This window comes from Nanorana parkeri, unplaced genomic scaffold, assembly GCF_000935625.1.
Source record: "Nanorana parkeri isolate BGI_ZX_2015 unplaced genomic scaffold, ASM93562v1 scaffold628, whole genome shotgun sequence".
Lineage (NCBI taxonomy): Eukaryota > Metazoa > Chordata > Amphibia > Anura > Dicroglossidae > Nanorana > Nanorana parkeri.
Genome location: NW_017306896.1, coordinates 500,787 through 519,595, shown reverse-complemented (window position 1 = coordinate 519,595; position 18,809 = coordinate 500,787). Strand labels below are relative to the sequence as shown.

Here is an 18,809-nt window from a genome sequence, read left to right as displayed (position 1 = left end):
GCGCAGACTGGAGGAATGGACGGGGAAGGGGGCGGGTACAGCTGGCTCTGCCTCTAGATATAGGCAGAGCCAGCTGTCACTCACGCAGCTGGGTGGATCTCAACAGTAATGTCGGGAACCGTCCCGGCTGCGGCGGTCTCAGTATACCGCAAGCTGTAGCTCGTGATATACTGAGCTTTGGGTCACGGGAGAACACTAGTATATGTCCTCCCATGACCCTAAAGAGAACTATGGGAAAAAACACTTACCCCATAGTTCTCTTTTAAGGAAAACCGAATACATTAAAAGAATTACAGCAAATGGAGAACGAATACAAAAATATATAATGGAGAGCTTGGGTTTTAGCAGAGACTGATTACACTGTCCATAGACAGAATTCCTGGAGAAGACATCAGTTAAAATACGATTACAGAAGTTTAGAAATGTTCTCACCTCTAACTATGAATTACTTTTCTATATACATCTAGATACAATTTCAGTTTACTTCCCCCTCTGATAAAGAAAAAACTAAAATTCCCACCATAGAGCCGTGGCTTACGTTCTGCAGCATCTCATTCTGCCTCTGCTCTTGTCTTGCTTGACATAACAATATTATAACAGAAGAGGATTCAAGGACTTAGAGAAGTCTCTGAAGACGAACATGAAACAACCATGACTGCTCAGGAAAACTTGCTGAAATGTCAGGAGATGCGCAGAATTTCTCTGCTTTATTTATTGTGAAAACTGCGTGCTGTACACTTACAGGCTTATATACAGTGAGGCGGGCAAGGAACAAAGCATAGAAATGCGGCACAGCAACAGATCAGAGTTGCTCTTTCACCGATCTGGCTTGTAATCTGCTGTGGCCTTCAGCACTGCACTGCTTTATTCTAAACTGTGGCATGCTGCCATTTTAATCCATCCTGCTACTTCTAATTTACTGTGAATGGAAAGTTGATTAAAGAGAATGTCGGAAAAACATTCTGTTTTCAATCTGCCTTCAATGTGCTTGTTTAGGTTTTCTAGAAAAATTAACTCCAAATGTGATGAAAAGTTAAAATATTGTGTAATAAAAGAAAGAATGGATTACAAAAAAGTTCAAATTTAGTAAAACTTGAAAATCAATCATATCACATATATAAACACTGTTGTAGTTCTTACTGTAATATGCATCATTTTATGATATATACTATATAGTGTGTGTGGGTGGGTGTGTGTTAGTTAAAGCCCATCTCTGAGATAAAACTAAACCTCCCCCGCTAACTGATCACTAACAGCATAATAAATAAACTCTAAGTACCCATTTTACTTATTAAATGTCATGTCACATGGTCCTCCAGTGCAGAGTCTTCTCTCTCCCTTTGTTTATTTTGGATGATGTTCTTCTTCATGTCTGTGCCACTGCCTGAATGATGTGGATACTTCCTATTGGCTGTCCAGCGGTGGGTTCATCTCAGGATCCCAAAGAGAAGTGACCTCATTGCAAGGGAATGGTAGAGGAACAGCCAGCGAGGGACCCCTGCCTGTGATTGATTCGCGCCTCCCCGCACCTGGAAATGGTGCTGGTAAGTAACCTGGAGTGAGTATAACTTATTTCTACAGGTAAGGAAAAATCAAAACTCTGCAAAATTGGGTGGGTGTGTGTGTGTGTATATTTTGCCCAAAGTGGGACTTTAAGCAAAACAAATTAAAAACAATTCATTAGCCCAAGTTTTTTTTTAACTTTTGTTCTCTTTCTTCTAATGACATATAAACACCTGTGTGCTCATACCCAGTACAGGCAGAATGTGTTTCAAGGGGTTATATTTAATAGGAATGCACCGATACCAGTTTTTCCATATCGAGTACCGATAATTTCGTTTCGGTACTCGCCGATACCGAATACCGATGCCAGATGTCCCATTAAGGAAGCCGGGCGGCATGTAATTACTTGCTGCCCGGCTTCCTGATTAGCCGGGAAGCCGTCTCCATGCTCCTTTTTTTCCAGGCGACGAGGAAGCATGGAGCCGGCTTTCTGGCAAATTAGGAATCGGGGAGCGGGTAATGACTCGCCGCCCGGCATCCGAACTAATCAGGAAGCTGGGCGGAGTGTAATGACTCGCTGCCCAGCTTCCTGATGGCCGGGAAGCCAGCTCCATGCTCCTTGGTGACAAGGAAGCATGGAGTACTTGCCCAAATACTCGACACCGATACTAGCATCGGTGTCGGTGCATCCCTAAAATTTAGGATGATACAATTTAGGCAAACCCAAAACTCCTCTAAGTGGAATGTAGCAGCTACTAAACAAGCAGTAAAGTATTGAAAACAAGCTTTTGCGTTGGTTTACCAAAGCACCTGACTAGACCCACTGGCTGTATACATCAACATTGTTGCTGCTCAATCCCAAATTGTAGGATTATTGTATAGGACTACCTCCTTGTGGGGAAAAAATGCTGACAATAGCACCAGTAATGTTCATCTAACCACTGCAAAGGAAATATATAATTCTATCAGCTCCAGTAGCTATTTCTGTGAGGGCAACATCTCCCCGAGGATTGAACACTGGCCATGTTGTCACAGGTATGAAGGCCATTCATGACATTACACCTCGGGAGATAAGAACGAGTGCCTGGTCCAAATAATGTAGTGAATGCCTGTATAGTAAAAGAAGTGTTGTAGAAGAATGTGGACCACACAGGTCGTAACTTCTAAAAAGCACAGCTAGTACTCAGATCAAAGATTGTGATTGCTTTTTTTACCTATACATCCCTTTCTAGTATGTTTGGGATATGCCTATGGCAATATGTAGACTGACAATCAGGGACTGGTAGAGTCCTGCCACCTTGTACCTTGTTTTAATGCAGCTCATGCAGGGCTGCTTCAAGGCTCTGTATACGTTTCAATAAAACTTCCCAGCACCATCAGAACACAGGTCAGTGTAAGTGGAAAAACAAGTCCCATTCACCCAAATCGACCTGCATTCAGCAATGCCAGTGTACACAGAAAACCAATAACAAAGCAACCATCCCATCCATCATTGTGTATTTTGGACCTTGGTAATGGAGAGTGCCATGGCACAAATACAAATGGGTCATGTATTTGACCCTGATGTCAACTATGGTTCATTAAACCTGCACCTTCAGATCATCAATTGGCATGGTTACTGTATATATTTACATGCCACATAGTGAGCACAATGCTGGAATGCTTCCATTCATTCTGTACAACACAGTACAAAGCTGCTTGAGCTCCTCTTAGACGGGAATGCTGACAATGTAATTTAGTCAAATAACACAAACAAATCTCTAAATAGACCTAAAGAAAAACTTAACACTGCTGGAGCCAAATAATAAGAATAATCTGAAAGTGGAATTGTGCGTGGGTTGCTGGGATGTGAATTCAAAACAGAACAAGGTCAATGACCCAACATTTTCACCAACAACATTATGAGTGTTCCCATTTAATTAGACAAGTTACAGGAGCTAGTATTAGAAAATAGCCTGCACCACAAACCCTTCATGACTGCCGTTAGTAACAGATCCTGTACACACAATGATTTTTTATAAAGGACAGAATTTATAATAACTAGAGATGTTCAGATACCAGTGCCGATACTTGGCATTTTCATGAGAACTACCAGGGTTGCAGAGGTTGCAGCTGGGACCTGGCTCTGGCGCTCCACCACTGTCCTGAAATCATTAGTCTGTATTGTTTTAGAAAAACTGTCACATGACATTTAAAAAAAAGGTATCAGTAATTGTATCTGTGAGGACTTGGACAGGAATCAGTACTTGAAAAATGGTATCGGTGCATCCCAATTATTTATAAAAAAAATAAAAAATCATACAATAAAACAGAGATGCACAAATCCCAGGAGCTCCGTGTGCTCCTTACAAACGACAGCTGCCTCCTAACTTATGAATTTTTCTGTAGTCTAGTCTTGGAGCTGGAAAAGTATCTGTACTTGTACCGAGTACGGTACTTGGTATCTGAACATCCCTAATAATAACTGAAAGGAAGTAGCTGTGAAAATGTAAAAGACTTTGTCTTTGTATACACAGCTCCTATGTGGCCCCAGGACACCTCCCTTCAAGCTTAGAATCATTTTCATAGCCGTGAGGTGACCACCACAGGAATGTAACCGGGCCTAAAGGTTGCCGCCAACATTCCCTAAAAACGAATGCAAGGCTAAATTAATCTAATCTAAGGGAACGTGACACCTACCACTGAATTGTCTATTTATTACACATCGATCAAAACTACAGCTGGATAGGTAAGACTCAACACTTGGACTGACCAACTCTGACGTTGCTCACTCCGTGCTTCGAAAGTGGACTCCCTTGCGTGGCTTTGTCATGCCTGCAGCAAGAGAGGCCAGGCTTTCTGGCGTCATTATCTTTTCACTGAAATACTTGAAAACAACAGCCTACCAGTATCTACACAAGACTGAAATATCGGATTTAGCGGAATACCACCTCTAAACCAATGTGTGTACAAGTACTGTATAGAGCAATAAAATCCCAGTCACCATGATAAAGTCATGCTAGGTATAGCAGCCTTTGGGCAAAACACCCGCTCCCTTAGTTTTAGTGGAAAACGTTAGGATATCAAGCAGCAGTCTCTGCACAGCACCAACAATACATGCCACTATAATGCTAAAATTACCCGCTTTACAAGAGCTGTTTCAAGAAGGCAAAGCCCTCAGAGGCGGCCATTATCAAAGCATATCCTCTGAGTAACCTCCCCAGTCTTCATTCTGGCTCTACAAATAAAAAAAACAAATCACAAAGTGAAAAATGTGACGTCTCCATTAAACATTACTACCCGTCTCTTTTAAACTTCCTTCATCGTATAGGTGCATATTTATAAAGTCCTGAGCAAAGTCTAACTACCCTGGTGACAAACAAAAAACAAAGTTATCAGTCAGGGATCTGATCACTAAGAAGGACTGATTGATTTGATCAATACCTTTTCTTTCCTTTCCACCAGCTCTATAAACGCAGTTTACATCGGACGTCATTTTCAAATCATTTCATCCAAATTTCGGCTACAAATATTGTCTCTTCTATGTCTGTAGTTTCCATCTCTCCACTAAACAGCCCACTTTTGTCCTGAAGTCCCACCAACAGTTTGTAGATACACATGGAGGCAGCTAAACTGAACTGCTGTCACATTCCTGAATCTACATATGCAATATGAAGCAAAATCTATACTACTGGTACAACTTTAGGGCAGATTTTGAGTAGCACTTATGTACATTGAATTATCATTGGCTAAGAAAGACTCTAGCAAGATTTATGAAACCCCTTCCACTGACACTATGTCATATAGCATGGACAGGCAAGATTCATGGAACCCCTTCCACTGACACTATGTCATATAGCGTGGACAGGCAAGATTCATAGAACCCCTTCCACTGACACTATGTCATATAGCGTGGACAGGCAAGATTCATGGAACCCCTTCCACTGACACTTTTACAATATAGTGTACAATATAGTGTGGATTGCAAGTGTAAAACTTGATATATAAACCATAATGCTGTAAAAACTGCCCCTATGTTTAACCATAGTAATTATATGGATAGCTTTTGATACATAGGTCTCTACAAAGGGCAAATGGAATCAGGTAAAATATAGTCCAGGAATTAACTGAATTCCAAAATATTTTTTATTCAAAAAAACAAACATTTACCAACTTCAAGATGATTAATCCTTAAAAGGAGAATTATGGGGCGAGGGAAAAACACTCACCCCCATAATTCAAGCCGACCTGTGCTCTATTGATCGGGAAGTCAGCAAACATACACCGCCGATCACTGACTTACCGATCCTCTCACTGCAGTCTAGGGCTGCATCTAACGATTATTTTTCCAACTAATCGATTGGTTGTATAACAAGAATTCTCTCTCTCTCTGTCCTCTTGTGACCCTGAAGAGAACTATAGGCAAAAAAGGTTGCCCCATAGCTCTCTTTTAAGCAGCTGAATCTATTCTGGAACTAATTGAACAAGTGCCACACATATGAAGAAGCCAATTAAATCCATCAGAAAAATGGATCGACTTACCTGAGGTGAAATTTTGACACCTGCTAAAATGAATTTATGATCACTTCATATACTCATGCATATGAAAGATAATTAAAACAGCAAAACATTGGCAATTCTGTCACTGGTGATGACTCACTCACTCACACTCCACTCACCCTCTACAACAGTGTTACTGTCTCACTGGCCAAACCATTTGCTTCACCAGTGAAGGAGCAGCTTCCATAAGGTAAAGTTGTAGCTACACCACAGTGATTCTACCATTGGTAAGGTACTGCCAGCTGCAAAACCTAGAAGACTTAAAATGCCTCTTTTAAAGCCCATGTTTTACCAAAGCCTTGTGTTTAGTTTTGAATGGAGTGTGGTAGGGTTGACAGGTATTCTTGCTCAAGAGATGCACTTTCTTGGTTTGTTCTGGTGACCACTGTCACGGAGAGAGATCAAACTTTTTGAGGTGTCACTAGAACAGTGATAGAGAAGGGAAAGGGAATACAGGGAAATCTTAGGAGAATGGGAAAATACCTGCCTAAGAGGTCTCACTTTGAAAAGATTTCCTCTCACATCCTGTCTACAAGCAAGGAAGTAAAGCGTAAATCAACCTGAGAAATTTTAAATATTCCTTACTCTATCTAAAACAAAATAAAAAGCAATGGCTTTAGATACACTCTCTAATGCATCACCAAAGGTTTCATATTTTGTCAGAATAAAAATTGAATTGGACCCAGCAGAATCCACTTGACCATTAGTGTTTCGCTGGGAAGCCATATTTAATTTTTGTACCTCAATATTAATGGAAAGCTGTTATCAAAGTTGCCTTCGTAAGATTTCCATTCAAGATACATTTTCTTCCAACTCAACACATTGCTGGCTCTGATTTTACCATTTGACAGGAAACATTTACTAAAAGCATTTGTTCTGGGAAATCAAAGGTCACACATTTCATTAAGGTAATAAAGTAAAAACTGCTAAATGAAAAAGGGCAAACCGTAGTGATTATGTACAAAGGTGTGATAGCCAAGGGATTCCATTATTTTAATTGAAGATATATTGAAAGAAACCTATAGTCTTATAATACTGTATATTTTATAGGCGTGTGACTGCGATCAACTGAATGTTAATAATCCTACTGCAAAAAATTTTTTAAAACTAGTTAACAAATATACATGTGCATATTGGGAGAGCCATGTTTTTTGTCCATTCCATTATGCAGACAGTACCTCCTGCTTTCTAATACTACAAAGTGATTGTGATTTACTGTTCTTTGCTCACGGTTTGTAAACCTTTTTTTTGGCTATACTTCTCTTTTGGGTCACATGCGTACATTTACTAATGTACATCTATGACTCAAAGTCAGCTGATAGAGGGCTTATGCCTGCTATCAGCTGATGGGGCACAGCTACGCCGCTGTCAGGAAGGATCCTGGCAATATTATAGGCATCCACCTTTGCTGCCCAACTGACAGCTGGCACCCACTGCCAGCAGCACCTGCCCCCTCCACGGCACCCATTGCCAAGCCCATGCTTGAGAAGCAGAGAGGTGAGGGGGGAATCCTTGCAGGGGGCAGTGAATGACAGTCACTGCTCTCCACTTGGAGCAGAGACCGAGAGGTGACTGAGTAGTGGTAACGTCATAGGTCAGCACTCCGTCTTCGAGCCGATGTATGACAGCTGAGGAATCCAAGACAAGTTCAAGGTATACTTCTCCTGTAAAGCGTTAAACTAATTGGTTTCTGCAGGTTCCTGAACTTACTGGATGTTATTCTCCATACTTGTAACAGCTGTTTAGCATGTATAATGCAATGTAGTAAAAACACTAAGATCACTATTTATAACTAAATACTATATAAGTTGTCACAATGTGTGTAAATAGTTTCTGTATTTTGCAGCTGATACTAGTTTTCCTGCTCATTATTTTAAAATGAACCATGTACTAACTATAGGACAAGGAATGCTCTTGAATCCATCCTGAGGCAGAGCTAATTGCATCTTATGTCCACACATATGCAAGCTAAGTGCAATGAACCCTTTAACCAATTAGGAGTTCTTTAAGTGCATTGTAAATCCACACCAATGCCAGCTAAGTGCAGTGTACTTCTAAACCTATGGAAGGTTACTGTCCTATAATCCAAGACTGTGAGGAGCTAAGTGCAGGGTATGCTTTTGGCACCTTGTGGACTGCACTTGCATATATCAGGGTGCCAGTGCACTGTACCTCTACACCAACGGGTGCCATGTGCCCTGTACCTCTACACCTACAGGTGCCAAGTAAATTGCACTTTTACACCCCGTCCCTTCTACATACTCTGGGTCTTCACCCCACCACGCAGTACTTTCAGCAATGCGGTCAAAGGGCAGATTTTTTTCACTCCTTTTGGTCTTGTCCACATATCCGTACATTTTGGTCTGAAATCACCACTTTTATGGAGACTGGCTTGGATTTCCCCAATATATGCAATCCCACTTTTTGTCTACAGGGCCTTTTTGGTGAACTGATGTTGGATTCTGGGGCTCAGACCCTTATCCGTTTACTTTTGTTCTACGCCAGTAAGGCCATCCTTTTGGTATGGGGTAGTCCTGGGGCTCCTTCTCTGAGATGCTGGAAACGACTGGCCGATCAAGCCTGTCCTCTTTACAAGCTTACCTATGAACAGAAGGGTAGACCGCAGTGCTTTGATCGTATCTGGGGACCATGGCTACCCTCTAATACTACAGCAGTTGATCCTCCATGATTGTACCCTGTAACCCAGAATAATACCTAGGAGTTCTAGTTTACCTTGCTGATTCTATTTGTAATCTTACATTGTCTTTCTGTAATGAGACTGTAATTTTCTTTTTGCACGGATACTGTAATAGTCTCTTCCCCTTATTTTTCCTTTTTTGGGGGGGGGGGGTTCTTTGTTTCTGTGTCTCTGGGTATGTTGCCCGGGTATTTGCTTCTTTGGGATGTTGTTGTAAAAATTGTAAATTTTGATAACAAGCATCTTTTTTTTTTTTTAAATTGCACTTTTACACCCAGGGGTACTAAATGTCCTGTAATTCTACACCAATGGGTGTCAATGGGTGCCAAATGCCCTGTACTTCTACATCAACGGGTTCCAAGTGCTCTGTATAACTACACCAATGGGTGCCAAGTGCATTGTACCTCTTCACCAATGGAAGTCTATAGCACCATACACATCAGCCATAACAGAGGAAGCCAAGAGTATTGTACTTCTACATAAGTAGTATTTTACATAAATAGAAGGCAACACCTTATCTCGATATCAACAGCAACCAAGTATACTATAAGAAACAGTTATATTGCACTTCATCATCAAAATAAACCAAATGTACTCTGTCACTTTGACTCAAAAGTGCACTAGAAAATAGAGCATGAGAAGTAAACTTCAAATCTGAGAGGTGGCTGCAGCAAATGCAGAACAGTTTATAAGATATTTAATAAATAAGGTAAAAAATTCTAGACACTTTTTCATTTACTCTAACTACAACAGGAATGATTACAGAGGAAATCTTAGCACAGAAAACACTGAAGTCCATGACTGGGTGGGTTAGCACCAATAAAATGGGGAGGAAGCATCTGCTTACTAGTACAGACTCCAGACCAGACCCATGTACAAATAGGATACTTCCTGCATACAGCGTACATTTCATAAGCAGTACTGTCTGTTCCGGGAATGATAACGTCTTATTTAGTAGTGAATTTTTTGTTCGTCATTATTTTTGTGTGAGGAAAGAAAGCATCCAGCATACCATAATACGCATACACTAGTTCTGTCACGTACTGTAACTCAGCTAAGTAGGCTTTCTGTGTGAATACAAATACACTGATTAAACTGTCATTATTTCAGAGGTTGTCTGAGCTAAGCCATGGGTTATATGCAGTACCCACTCGGAGCAATGAACTAGTTTGGTTAGTGTTATTGATAATCTTAATAAAGTTAGTGCTGATCAACAATACCTGAAAAAAGTGTCAAAGAAGAGAGTCTAGCTTCTGGAATTCAGCAATGAGATAGTAGAGAAGCACACAAATACATCAGAACAGACATGTACAAGACACAATACATTAGGCACAACATAATACAGACACAAAACGGTACAGGAATAACCTTGACAGTTAAATTATTGCATTCTAGTTTGAAATAACAACACATGGACAAATGCTGTCATTTTAACAAATATGAGAACACTTGAAATTATAGCTGAGTACAGCACAGAAATAAACTAGAATGTTATGCAAGCGCAACATGCAGCACAAAGACTGAATGAATGAAGGCATGTCAAACCAGAGCTCACTTGCCGCAGTACCACATTTGGCTGGGTATCAATGGGATCAAGATACAGGGATACCGCAGGGATTATTCAGTGTTCCCAGGTCAGCTGGCCTTCTCGGTGTTCAACGGGCACACAAAACCCCAAGTGCTGCATGAATAAGGAACTGCCTCGGCTGACCCAAGACAGAATCGAGCTTTCAAACCCCACCAGTCAAAAAGGGAGAATCTGGTGGATAAGCAGGACAATTCTTACACTTAAGTAAGGCCCGCACACATTGATATAAGTATATTGTTCACTGTCGGTCTGCTGAAAACATTTATGTCCTGTACAAAACAAAATAGAATGGAGGGCCTGAGTGAGGTTTCTGGAATTTGGCTCAGTAATCGACATCAACAACTCCAGTTTGTCAGGCTTCAAGTATAATGGCAAGTTGACCAGGCTGGACATGCCATCACCAGCGGTTAGTAGGAGGAACCAAAGACGTGGTGGCAACATAACATGCGGTAGGAAAAGTAATTCTCCTTACCTCTTGTAGCAGGTCGGCCTGCTCGATGGCTTTTAGAACATTTTTCTTTGATGTTTCCTGTACCTCTCCTCCCAAAAGAAACTCGTCCAGGATAAAATAGGCTTTCTCAAAATTAAAGATGATATCAAGCTCACACACCTGAAAGGCAGAGAAGATGAACATGTCTTCGGGTAATAATAACACAACAAAAGATTCAACAGCAACCAGCTTTTTTTAACCTCTTGCCGTCCGCCCGTAGTAAAAAAACGGACGGACGGCACTGCTGCATTTGCGGGTTGCCGTCTCCAGACGGCAATTATTTTCTGCTCGCGCGCGCGCCCCCTATCGGGCACGCACGGGCAGAAAAGACCCGACCATTAAACACACCCGTTACCGGGTGGTTGACATATAGGCGATCAGCGGGTCTAATAAATGTTTTATTATTTAATATAGGGGAAATTGTTTTTAAAAAAAAAATTCGGTAATTTTTCCTTAATATAGTAAAAAAATAAAAACCCCCAGTGGTGAATAAATACCACCGAAAGAAAGCTCTATCTGTCCCCAAAAAAGGGTATAAAATTCATTTCAGTACAGCGCTGCATGACGGAATAAATGTCAGTCAAAGTACCGCAGCGATGAATACTGAAAAATGGCCTGGATGGGAAGGGGGTTTAACACCGCGGATGTCAACTGGTTAAAGGTGAAATTGGGGATAAAACTTTCAGACAGGTTGAAAATGTTTAATCTCATTTCAGTTTTTCAATGTGATTGTAGTGGGATTATAGCATGGATGGCATCAATAATTTTCTTTTCAAATTGATCTTAGTGCATAATAGACAAACTAATGACTACAAGTTCAATTTCAATCTTAATTCCAACCCTTATTTTAATTAAATTGGGCAAATCTGATCTAAACAAAAAAAAAAGGAAAATGACTAGTGGGACTAGTGGCAGCATAAGGACAAGGCCATCTTAGAACACAAAACAGACAATGAGCCTGGACAATACATTTAAAGTGATACTAAACTCAGGAATATAATCTTAAAAATACATTTAAGCTGTAGATCTTTAAACCAACTCTGAATTGGTGGTGACACTGTCCTTTCTCCTGGAGGGTGGCTACTTTTGTTCCCCATGGTCCCTGTGTGTTGTAAAGTAGTCAACGCTCCAAGCTCACTCCTACGAACTACAATCTCATGTTTAGTTTAATAATTTGTATCATTTGTATTGAGATTGTAGTCCATCATGGGAGCAACCTTGGAGCGGTGACTACTTTACAACACACACAGGGACCATGGGGAACAAAAGTAGTCACCCTCCAGAAGGAAGGACAGTGTCAGCACCAATTCAGAGATGATTTGAGGATCTACAGCTGAGTGATACACAAATAAGATACATTATTATTGTTCCCCATGGTCCCTGTATGTATTTTGTAATCACAGGAATAAGCTTGAAGAGGTGGTTACATTAGAACACACACAGGGACCATGGGGAACATACCGTACTCACACCGGAGCAGCAGTGATGCGACGCTCGGCGAGGTAAGTAAGAGGACACCTGGCGCTGACTCGAGTATAAGCCGAGGGGGGGCACTTTTCACCCAAAAAAATGGGCTAAAAATCTCGGCTTATACTCGAGTATATACGGTAGCCACCCTCCAGAAGGAAGGACAGTGTCAGCACCAATTCAAAGATAATTGGAGGATCTACAGCCGAGTGATACACAAATAAGATACATTATTGTTAATAGTTAAGGTACTTGAATGTATTTTTAAGATCTACCTCCTGAGTTTTATGTCACTTTAATATACTACATAAAAATAAAGGAAATTAATATATATGCACCTATCCCATAGCACATATGTTCCTCTTTTGGTGTGCCTTTCCAAGCTGCCATTTGCTGTGGTACATATTTAGACTAGTTTACCTTACGTTAAGCAGCATACAACAAAGAACATGAAATTGTTGGGTTAGCTGCAAAAGGAAAAGCAACCTGTGTTTAAAGAGCAACAGGAAGGGACCTGCCTACATGATATGATTTACATTCTCCTAAGGGTTTTAATGGTAAAGTCATTTCGCACAGAGTACATTATTTCAGGACACCGTAATTAGACTTACGCTGCCAAAATACTTGTCCAAAAGCTCCACGTAACGATGAATTATTTCTAGAGTGATCAGCTCATTGTCTTGGTCTTCAATGGCGCAGCAGAAGTAAAGGCTGGCGTACCTACACACAGAAGGAATCATTTTCAGAGAGGTTGCCAATCAGACACGGGTATATTTAAAATGACAGATATACTGTATAGTGACTGTGAGAACAGCAGTAAAAGCAAACAAAACAATAATAGTAATAATAAAAATGATGTCATATGGGGGTAGCCCTACCTAAACCAGTATTACAGTACAGAAATTACACAGTTAGGATGACTAACCCCTGGTTTCATACATTTCTTGTGTATCTGCAAGCAAGGTACCTTCATCGTTCCTGACTTCTCTCCATCATTTCACCCCTAAAAAAGTATCACATTCTTACTGCAGGATTTTACTTGTTTACAATGCAGACAATTAAACTAAAAAGGAGCATGATACCCTTTTTAGGGCCCGTTCACACCAGTTGCAGAATCCGGCCCGATTCTGGCCAGAACGCACTGCCTCGTATTGCAGCCGGCTCAATTTTTAGTGGGGCAGGAGGGCGTGTGGTGCGCCATTGAAGTGAATTGCACCGTAGCCACTCCGGCCGCAATGCGATCGCCCGGCACATTGTGCCTGCAGTCCGGTCCGATCAAAATAGTGCTTGCAGCATTTTGATCGCCCCGGACTGCAATGAGAGGCGTTCTGGCCAAATTCGCGCCGGAACGCACTGCATATGGTGTAAACGAGGCTTTCGGTAAATCTGTAGTTGGAAGCAATGGAAACTCCATTAAAGTGATATTAAAGTCAAAATGTTTTTAAGCTATTTCAGATGCTGATGAAATCACCTACAATGGATGTTGCTAATTGATGTTTTGTAAGGTTTAGTTTCCTGCAGAATCAGCTGGTCCTCTGAACACTGGTCCCGATATCCTGTTTTAAGGTGGCTCCTTTCCCTTTCAGGGTCCTTTGAAGCCACCTTCGTGAGTGCTAGTAAACTGTGTGTCTTCTGTCCTGTTCCCCTCTCCCACTTCCTCCCTCCATCTCCCTTCTTCAAGCTAGTAGATGGACAGGTGCTGGATTCTCCCTTGTGATCTTGTACTGGACAGGAAGATTAGGGAAGCGGAGCAGAGAGAGTTGGAGCCAGCAGTTTGGAAACATGATGACTGTAGATATTTGAGCAAATATTTTAAAAAAAGACTTTGCTGGGCAACGTATATTTGTTTAATCTGGATTTATTATTGAAAAAAGCATACTTTAAGATCTCTTGATAACTCAATCACCATATAAAAAGACAGATGGTATCTTGTAAGATTGTAAGATGGTATATTCCTTTTTATGGGAGTCTGTGCAGACCAACTTCTGCCAAAACATTTTTTTTGTTTTGGATAGAGTGCAGAAAATCTTTGAACCTCGGTTAGATTGATACTGAGCAGTTTCCTCTCACTTAGGCCTGGTACACACCTGGGCGTTTTACAGCGCGTTCCTACGCGCTATAAAACGCTCAACATGTGAAAACCAATGATTGCCTATGGGCATGGTTCCCACCTGGGTGTTTTATAGCGCATAGGAACGCGCTGCAAAATGCCCTACGCCAATAGAAGTACAGGAGCTTCTTTGGGGCGTATTTGCCGCGCGTATCCATTAGGATACAGCCGTATAGCCTTCGGAAACGCGTGGAAGCCGCGGTAAAACCGCGTGGCACGAAACGTGTGGCGAACACGCATATTCGGTACGCCTAGGTGTGAACCCAGCCTTAGTGTTATGGTGACAATGTACCACATGGAGAGGAAGGGATGGGAAATCTCTCCAACAGCAGAATAAGGAAGGGATAAACCCTTCTCAGGTTTTTATTGCTGCCAGTGTCCTCCTGTGGACAAAATTGTCCAGTTGCTATCTTAAGTCTACTGTATGTCTAGCTTAAAATTGACACACAATGATTAGCTGTGGCCGCACAAATGTAGATGTGTATGGAAAAAGGCATAAGTTCCAGATATTTTGTACTACACTGTCTAATTCATGGATAATACAACATAGGTATACCAGACACTTATCCATTGGCAGTTATCATGAGCCCAATGACAACCTTACTGTTCATTCACAATCCAAGTCACTTTTAAGTTGACACCAAACTCAGGAAATTAATCTTATAAATACATTTAAGTACCTTAACTACTAACAAAAATGTATCTTATTTGTGTATCACTCAAATCATCTCTGAATTTATGCTGACACTGTCCTTCCTTCTGAAGTGTGGCTACTTTTCTTCCCCATGGTCCCTGTGTGTGTTGTAAAGTAGCCACCGCTCAAAGCTTGCTCCCATGATAGACTACAATCTCAATACAAATTAGTAAACTAAACATGAGATTGTAGTCCATCACGGGAGTGAGCTTAGAGCGGTGACTACTTTACAACACACACAGAGACCATGGGGAAGAAAAGTAGCCACCCTCCAGAAGGAAGGACAGTGTCAGCATAAATTCAGAGATGATTTGAGTGATACACAAATACGATACATTTTTGTTAGTAGTTAAGGTACTTAAATGTATTTATAAGATTAATTTCCTGAGTTTGATGTCAACTTAAAAGTGACTTGGATTGTGAATGAACAGTAAGGTTGTCATTGGGCTCATGATAACTGCCAATGGATAAGTGTCTGGTATACCTATGTTGTATTATCCATGAATTAGACAGTGTAGTACAAAATATCTGGAACTTATGCCTTTTTCCATACACATCTACATTTGTGCGGCCACAGCTAATCATTGTGTGTCAATTTTAAGCTAGACATACAGTAGACTTAAGATAGCAACTGGACAATTTTGTCCACAGGAGGACACTGGCAGCAATAAAAACCTGAGAAAGGTTTATCCCTTCCTTATTCTGGGGAACAAAAGTAGCCACCCTCCAGAATAAAGGACAGTGTGAGCACCAATTCAGAGATGATTTGAGGATCTACAGCCGAGTGATACACAAATAAGGTTCAGTTTTGTTAATAGAGTACTTAAATGCATTTTTAAGATTTGACTCCTGAGATTAGTGTTACTTTAACTGAAGGTACTGAGCAGCAGAAGTAACTACCCAAGAGATTTTCCTAGACAAATAAATATGCCACTTCTCCTGAACTTACCACATATTACCACAGAGAGATTATTTCACCGTCCCGTCATTCTCTAGTGATTATCTGCATTTTGCACTTGCCCAGCAGATGGATAGGTGTCTCACTGAGAGAAATAGACGATGAGCCATTTGCAAATGATCTTGAGCGAAGGAAGAACTGTGATCTCCCCTACTGACTTGACAGCTAAATTAAACTCATAGTAACTCGTTTGTCTTTTGTTACCCAAAAACGAGATGTATATAATATTATAGCTACACCTATGTTTCTCATTGTAGTGTAGACCTCCAAAGATGTGTATATTTATCTTCCTTTACTCCCCAATACACTGCTCAGCCACCAAGAGTGAAAGCAAAGCCCTGTAAGATACGGTCGCTGGAGTCGTAAGGCACACAGGGATAGGGCACAGGTTATTATCATTGGATCCTGGTGCTGAACAAAGTGGCAAGGGAAGTATATACTGGGGATGAGGGGTTGCTGTTGCTTTTTCCTGTCTAAGCAGAACACGCAGTTTGCATTAAGATGTCCACCCCTTGACATATAGCAGACAGAAGCCAGGGTTGAATTCCCATTTATCATAGCAGGCCCCAGTTATCTGACTTTGGTGTCAAGGAAGCAAGGAACAAATGATAGATAACAGGTCACCATAAGAATGTATTCATTTATAGGCACCACAGCAAGAAGGAATAATTAAATAAAGTTTTTAATTATCAAAATGGCTATTTCCACAATGTGCGGAAAACAAGCACAATTTACCTTGAACAAATTACAAAAGAATGTGTTGTGCCCCCTATTACACTGTAACCTTTCCAGGTCTGGCATCCGCTACATTGCTGTGCAATTACTGACACTTTGAAAGAAAAAATTGCTACAAGCTTGTCTCTGATGGAATACCTTTGGACCTGATCCACATCGAGATGAAGCTGCCGCATCTCAGCTGCCTCTCCCTTCTTGTTAACTATAGTACGATTAAACTCAAACTGCCAGCACAATCATTTCTGAGCACTTGCCAGCAGTCCGACGCAGAGTAGTGGTGAGGCCCGTGGGGAAGCAGTTCAGTTTTGAGAAGATGATAATTAGGAGCATTTGTTAAGTGATGTTCTATGCACCCACTAAGCCATCTCTCCGTTTTTTTTACATCGAGAGGATCTTGTATGATTTAGTGCAAGTGGCACTTTGGCACATTAGTACAATTAAGACTCATATGGGAAATGGTGCAATTGTACAATCTGTCCTTGCGAAAAAAATATAGCACAAACTAGGTGATATCTGTTAGGTGGAAAAAAACTAGCAAGAAATGTTTATTTTAATATCCTATTGCTCATGTCTACTTATAAAACTAAATTTGATTACATAAGATAACTGTCATATGAATTAACATAGGTATGATACAGTGAGAGGGCTTAGTGCAGAACTGTAAATAGAATCTGGCAACTTATCTGTGTGCAAACACTGCTTATTAGTATATCTGTAAAAAATAAGTCAAGGCAACTGGACTTGCTGTATCTTTCTTGAAGACGTTTCACTGGTCATCCGACCAGCTTTCTCAATTCTGAATTAATGTTTTACTGTAAGTGGTTGGCACACTTGTTACATACATTGACTCTCTATACACCAATGGTATAGGCTAGCGTTTCTCAATCTTCTATCAGTCACAGCACCCTCTAAAGTGCTAAACTTCAAGGCACACCAGTCTGAAATGTTAAACATAAATGTAAAAATGCAAAAATCCATACCAGACCCTTATCCCAGATAGAGAACTCTGTTATGGATTTTAAGGAAAGACACTATGCAAAAAAAAAAAAAAATGCCCCCCCTTCCCATCAGATTCCCCCTTGAAGTCAGGAGACCCCCTTTCACATCAGAGCCCCCTTTACATTAGGAGCTCTCTTCACATTAGAACCTTCCTTTTATATCAGGAGCTGGAGTCCCACCAAGTAGGGGTCAGAGCCACCCTTCTATCTGCTGCTTTTAGGCTTCCCTGACAGCTATGGGCCTTATCTTTTGGATTTACTATGTGCTTTCCTTGGGATTCTGAAGTCAGCAATATCCCTGTCAGTTCAATAAATAGCAGTTCCGCCAGTTGGTGAAAGTCGGTCACATGACTTTGAAAGGTTATGTAACCAGGCTCTCCTCCTATCATGGAGTGTTCTCTGTAACGTTATGCAGCGAACACTCCAATAGACACATGCTGTATCCTGCGAAGAGCAGATAGCAGTATCTACCCTCTCTAAAATCGGTCCCTAAGCCCCAATTCACTCTAGCCACGTGTGTGAATGCATGGCGTGTTTTGCTGCGCTTGACACACATAAGCATAAGGCAGCACATTCATTTCAATGTGCTGCCCTACATGCAACAAACACGGCAAAGAAGCTCATGCAGCAGTTTGAGCTATGTTTTTTGACCAAGACACGTCTTGTTAACCTTATTTGCAGTGCTAAGAACATGTAATGGCACAAGTGCGACACATGCCTTTTGTGCGTTGTGCTATTTTGTGCACAATCATGCGTGCGGCTACTGTGAATGAGGGTTTAGCTTGGTGTTCCTGAGTATATACACGCACATTACTGTTTTGCCAAAATATATTTTACCCATGTAGTTCCAGTGAGCTCAGTACAGTGTGGTCACTAGAATATATTAATAGTTTTGCGGTAAATGCTTTCACAGTTTCAAGCGGTTAGCCTTTAAAAGGGCATTTATAGGCAGCTTTCCACATACACAGAAGAGATTATAAAACAATGACTAAAGCTGCTCATACACCATGCAAATTTTCAAAATAGGCA

General features: G+C 41.0%; 1 protein-coding gene across 6 annotated transcripts in view; it reads right to left on the bottom strand.

Moving 5' to 3' along the window:
- The window catches only part of AP1S2 (adaptor related protein complex 1 sigma 2 subunit), a 90,245-nt gene that overhangs the window by 35,655 nt on the left and 35,781 nt on the right, over window positions 1–18,809 (bottom strand). For 4 of the 6 annotated variants that reach the window (XM_018563069.1, XM_018563068.1, XM_018563065.1 and 1 more), the window contains 2 exons: window positions 12,897–13,005; window positions 10,801–10,938 (listed from right to left, as the gene is read on the bottom strand). In XM_018563069.1, coding sequence (XP_018418571.1) covers window positions 10,801–10,938; window positions 12,897–13,005 — 247 coding nt within the window. Of the gene's footprint in view, window positions 1–4,660; window positions 4,721–9,959; window positions 9,994–10,800; window positions 10,939–12,896; window positions 13,006–18,809 lie in introns of those variants that run through there. The other 2 variants (XM_018563067.1, XM_018563070.1) reach the window with 2 other exon arrangements.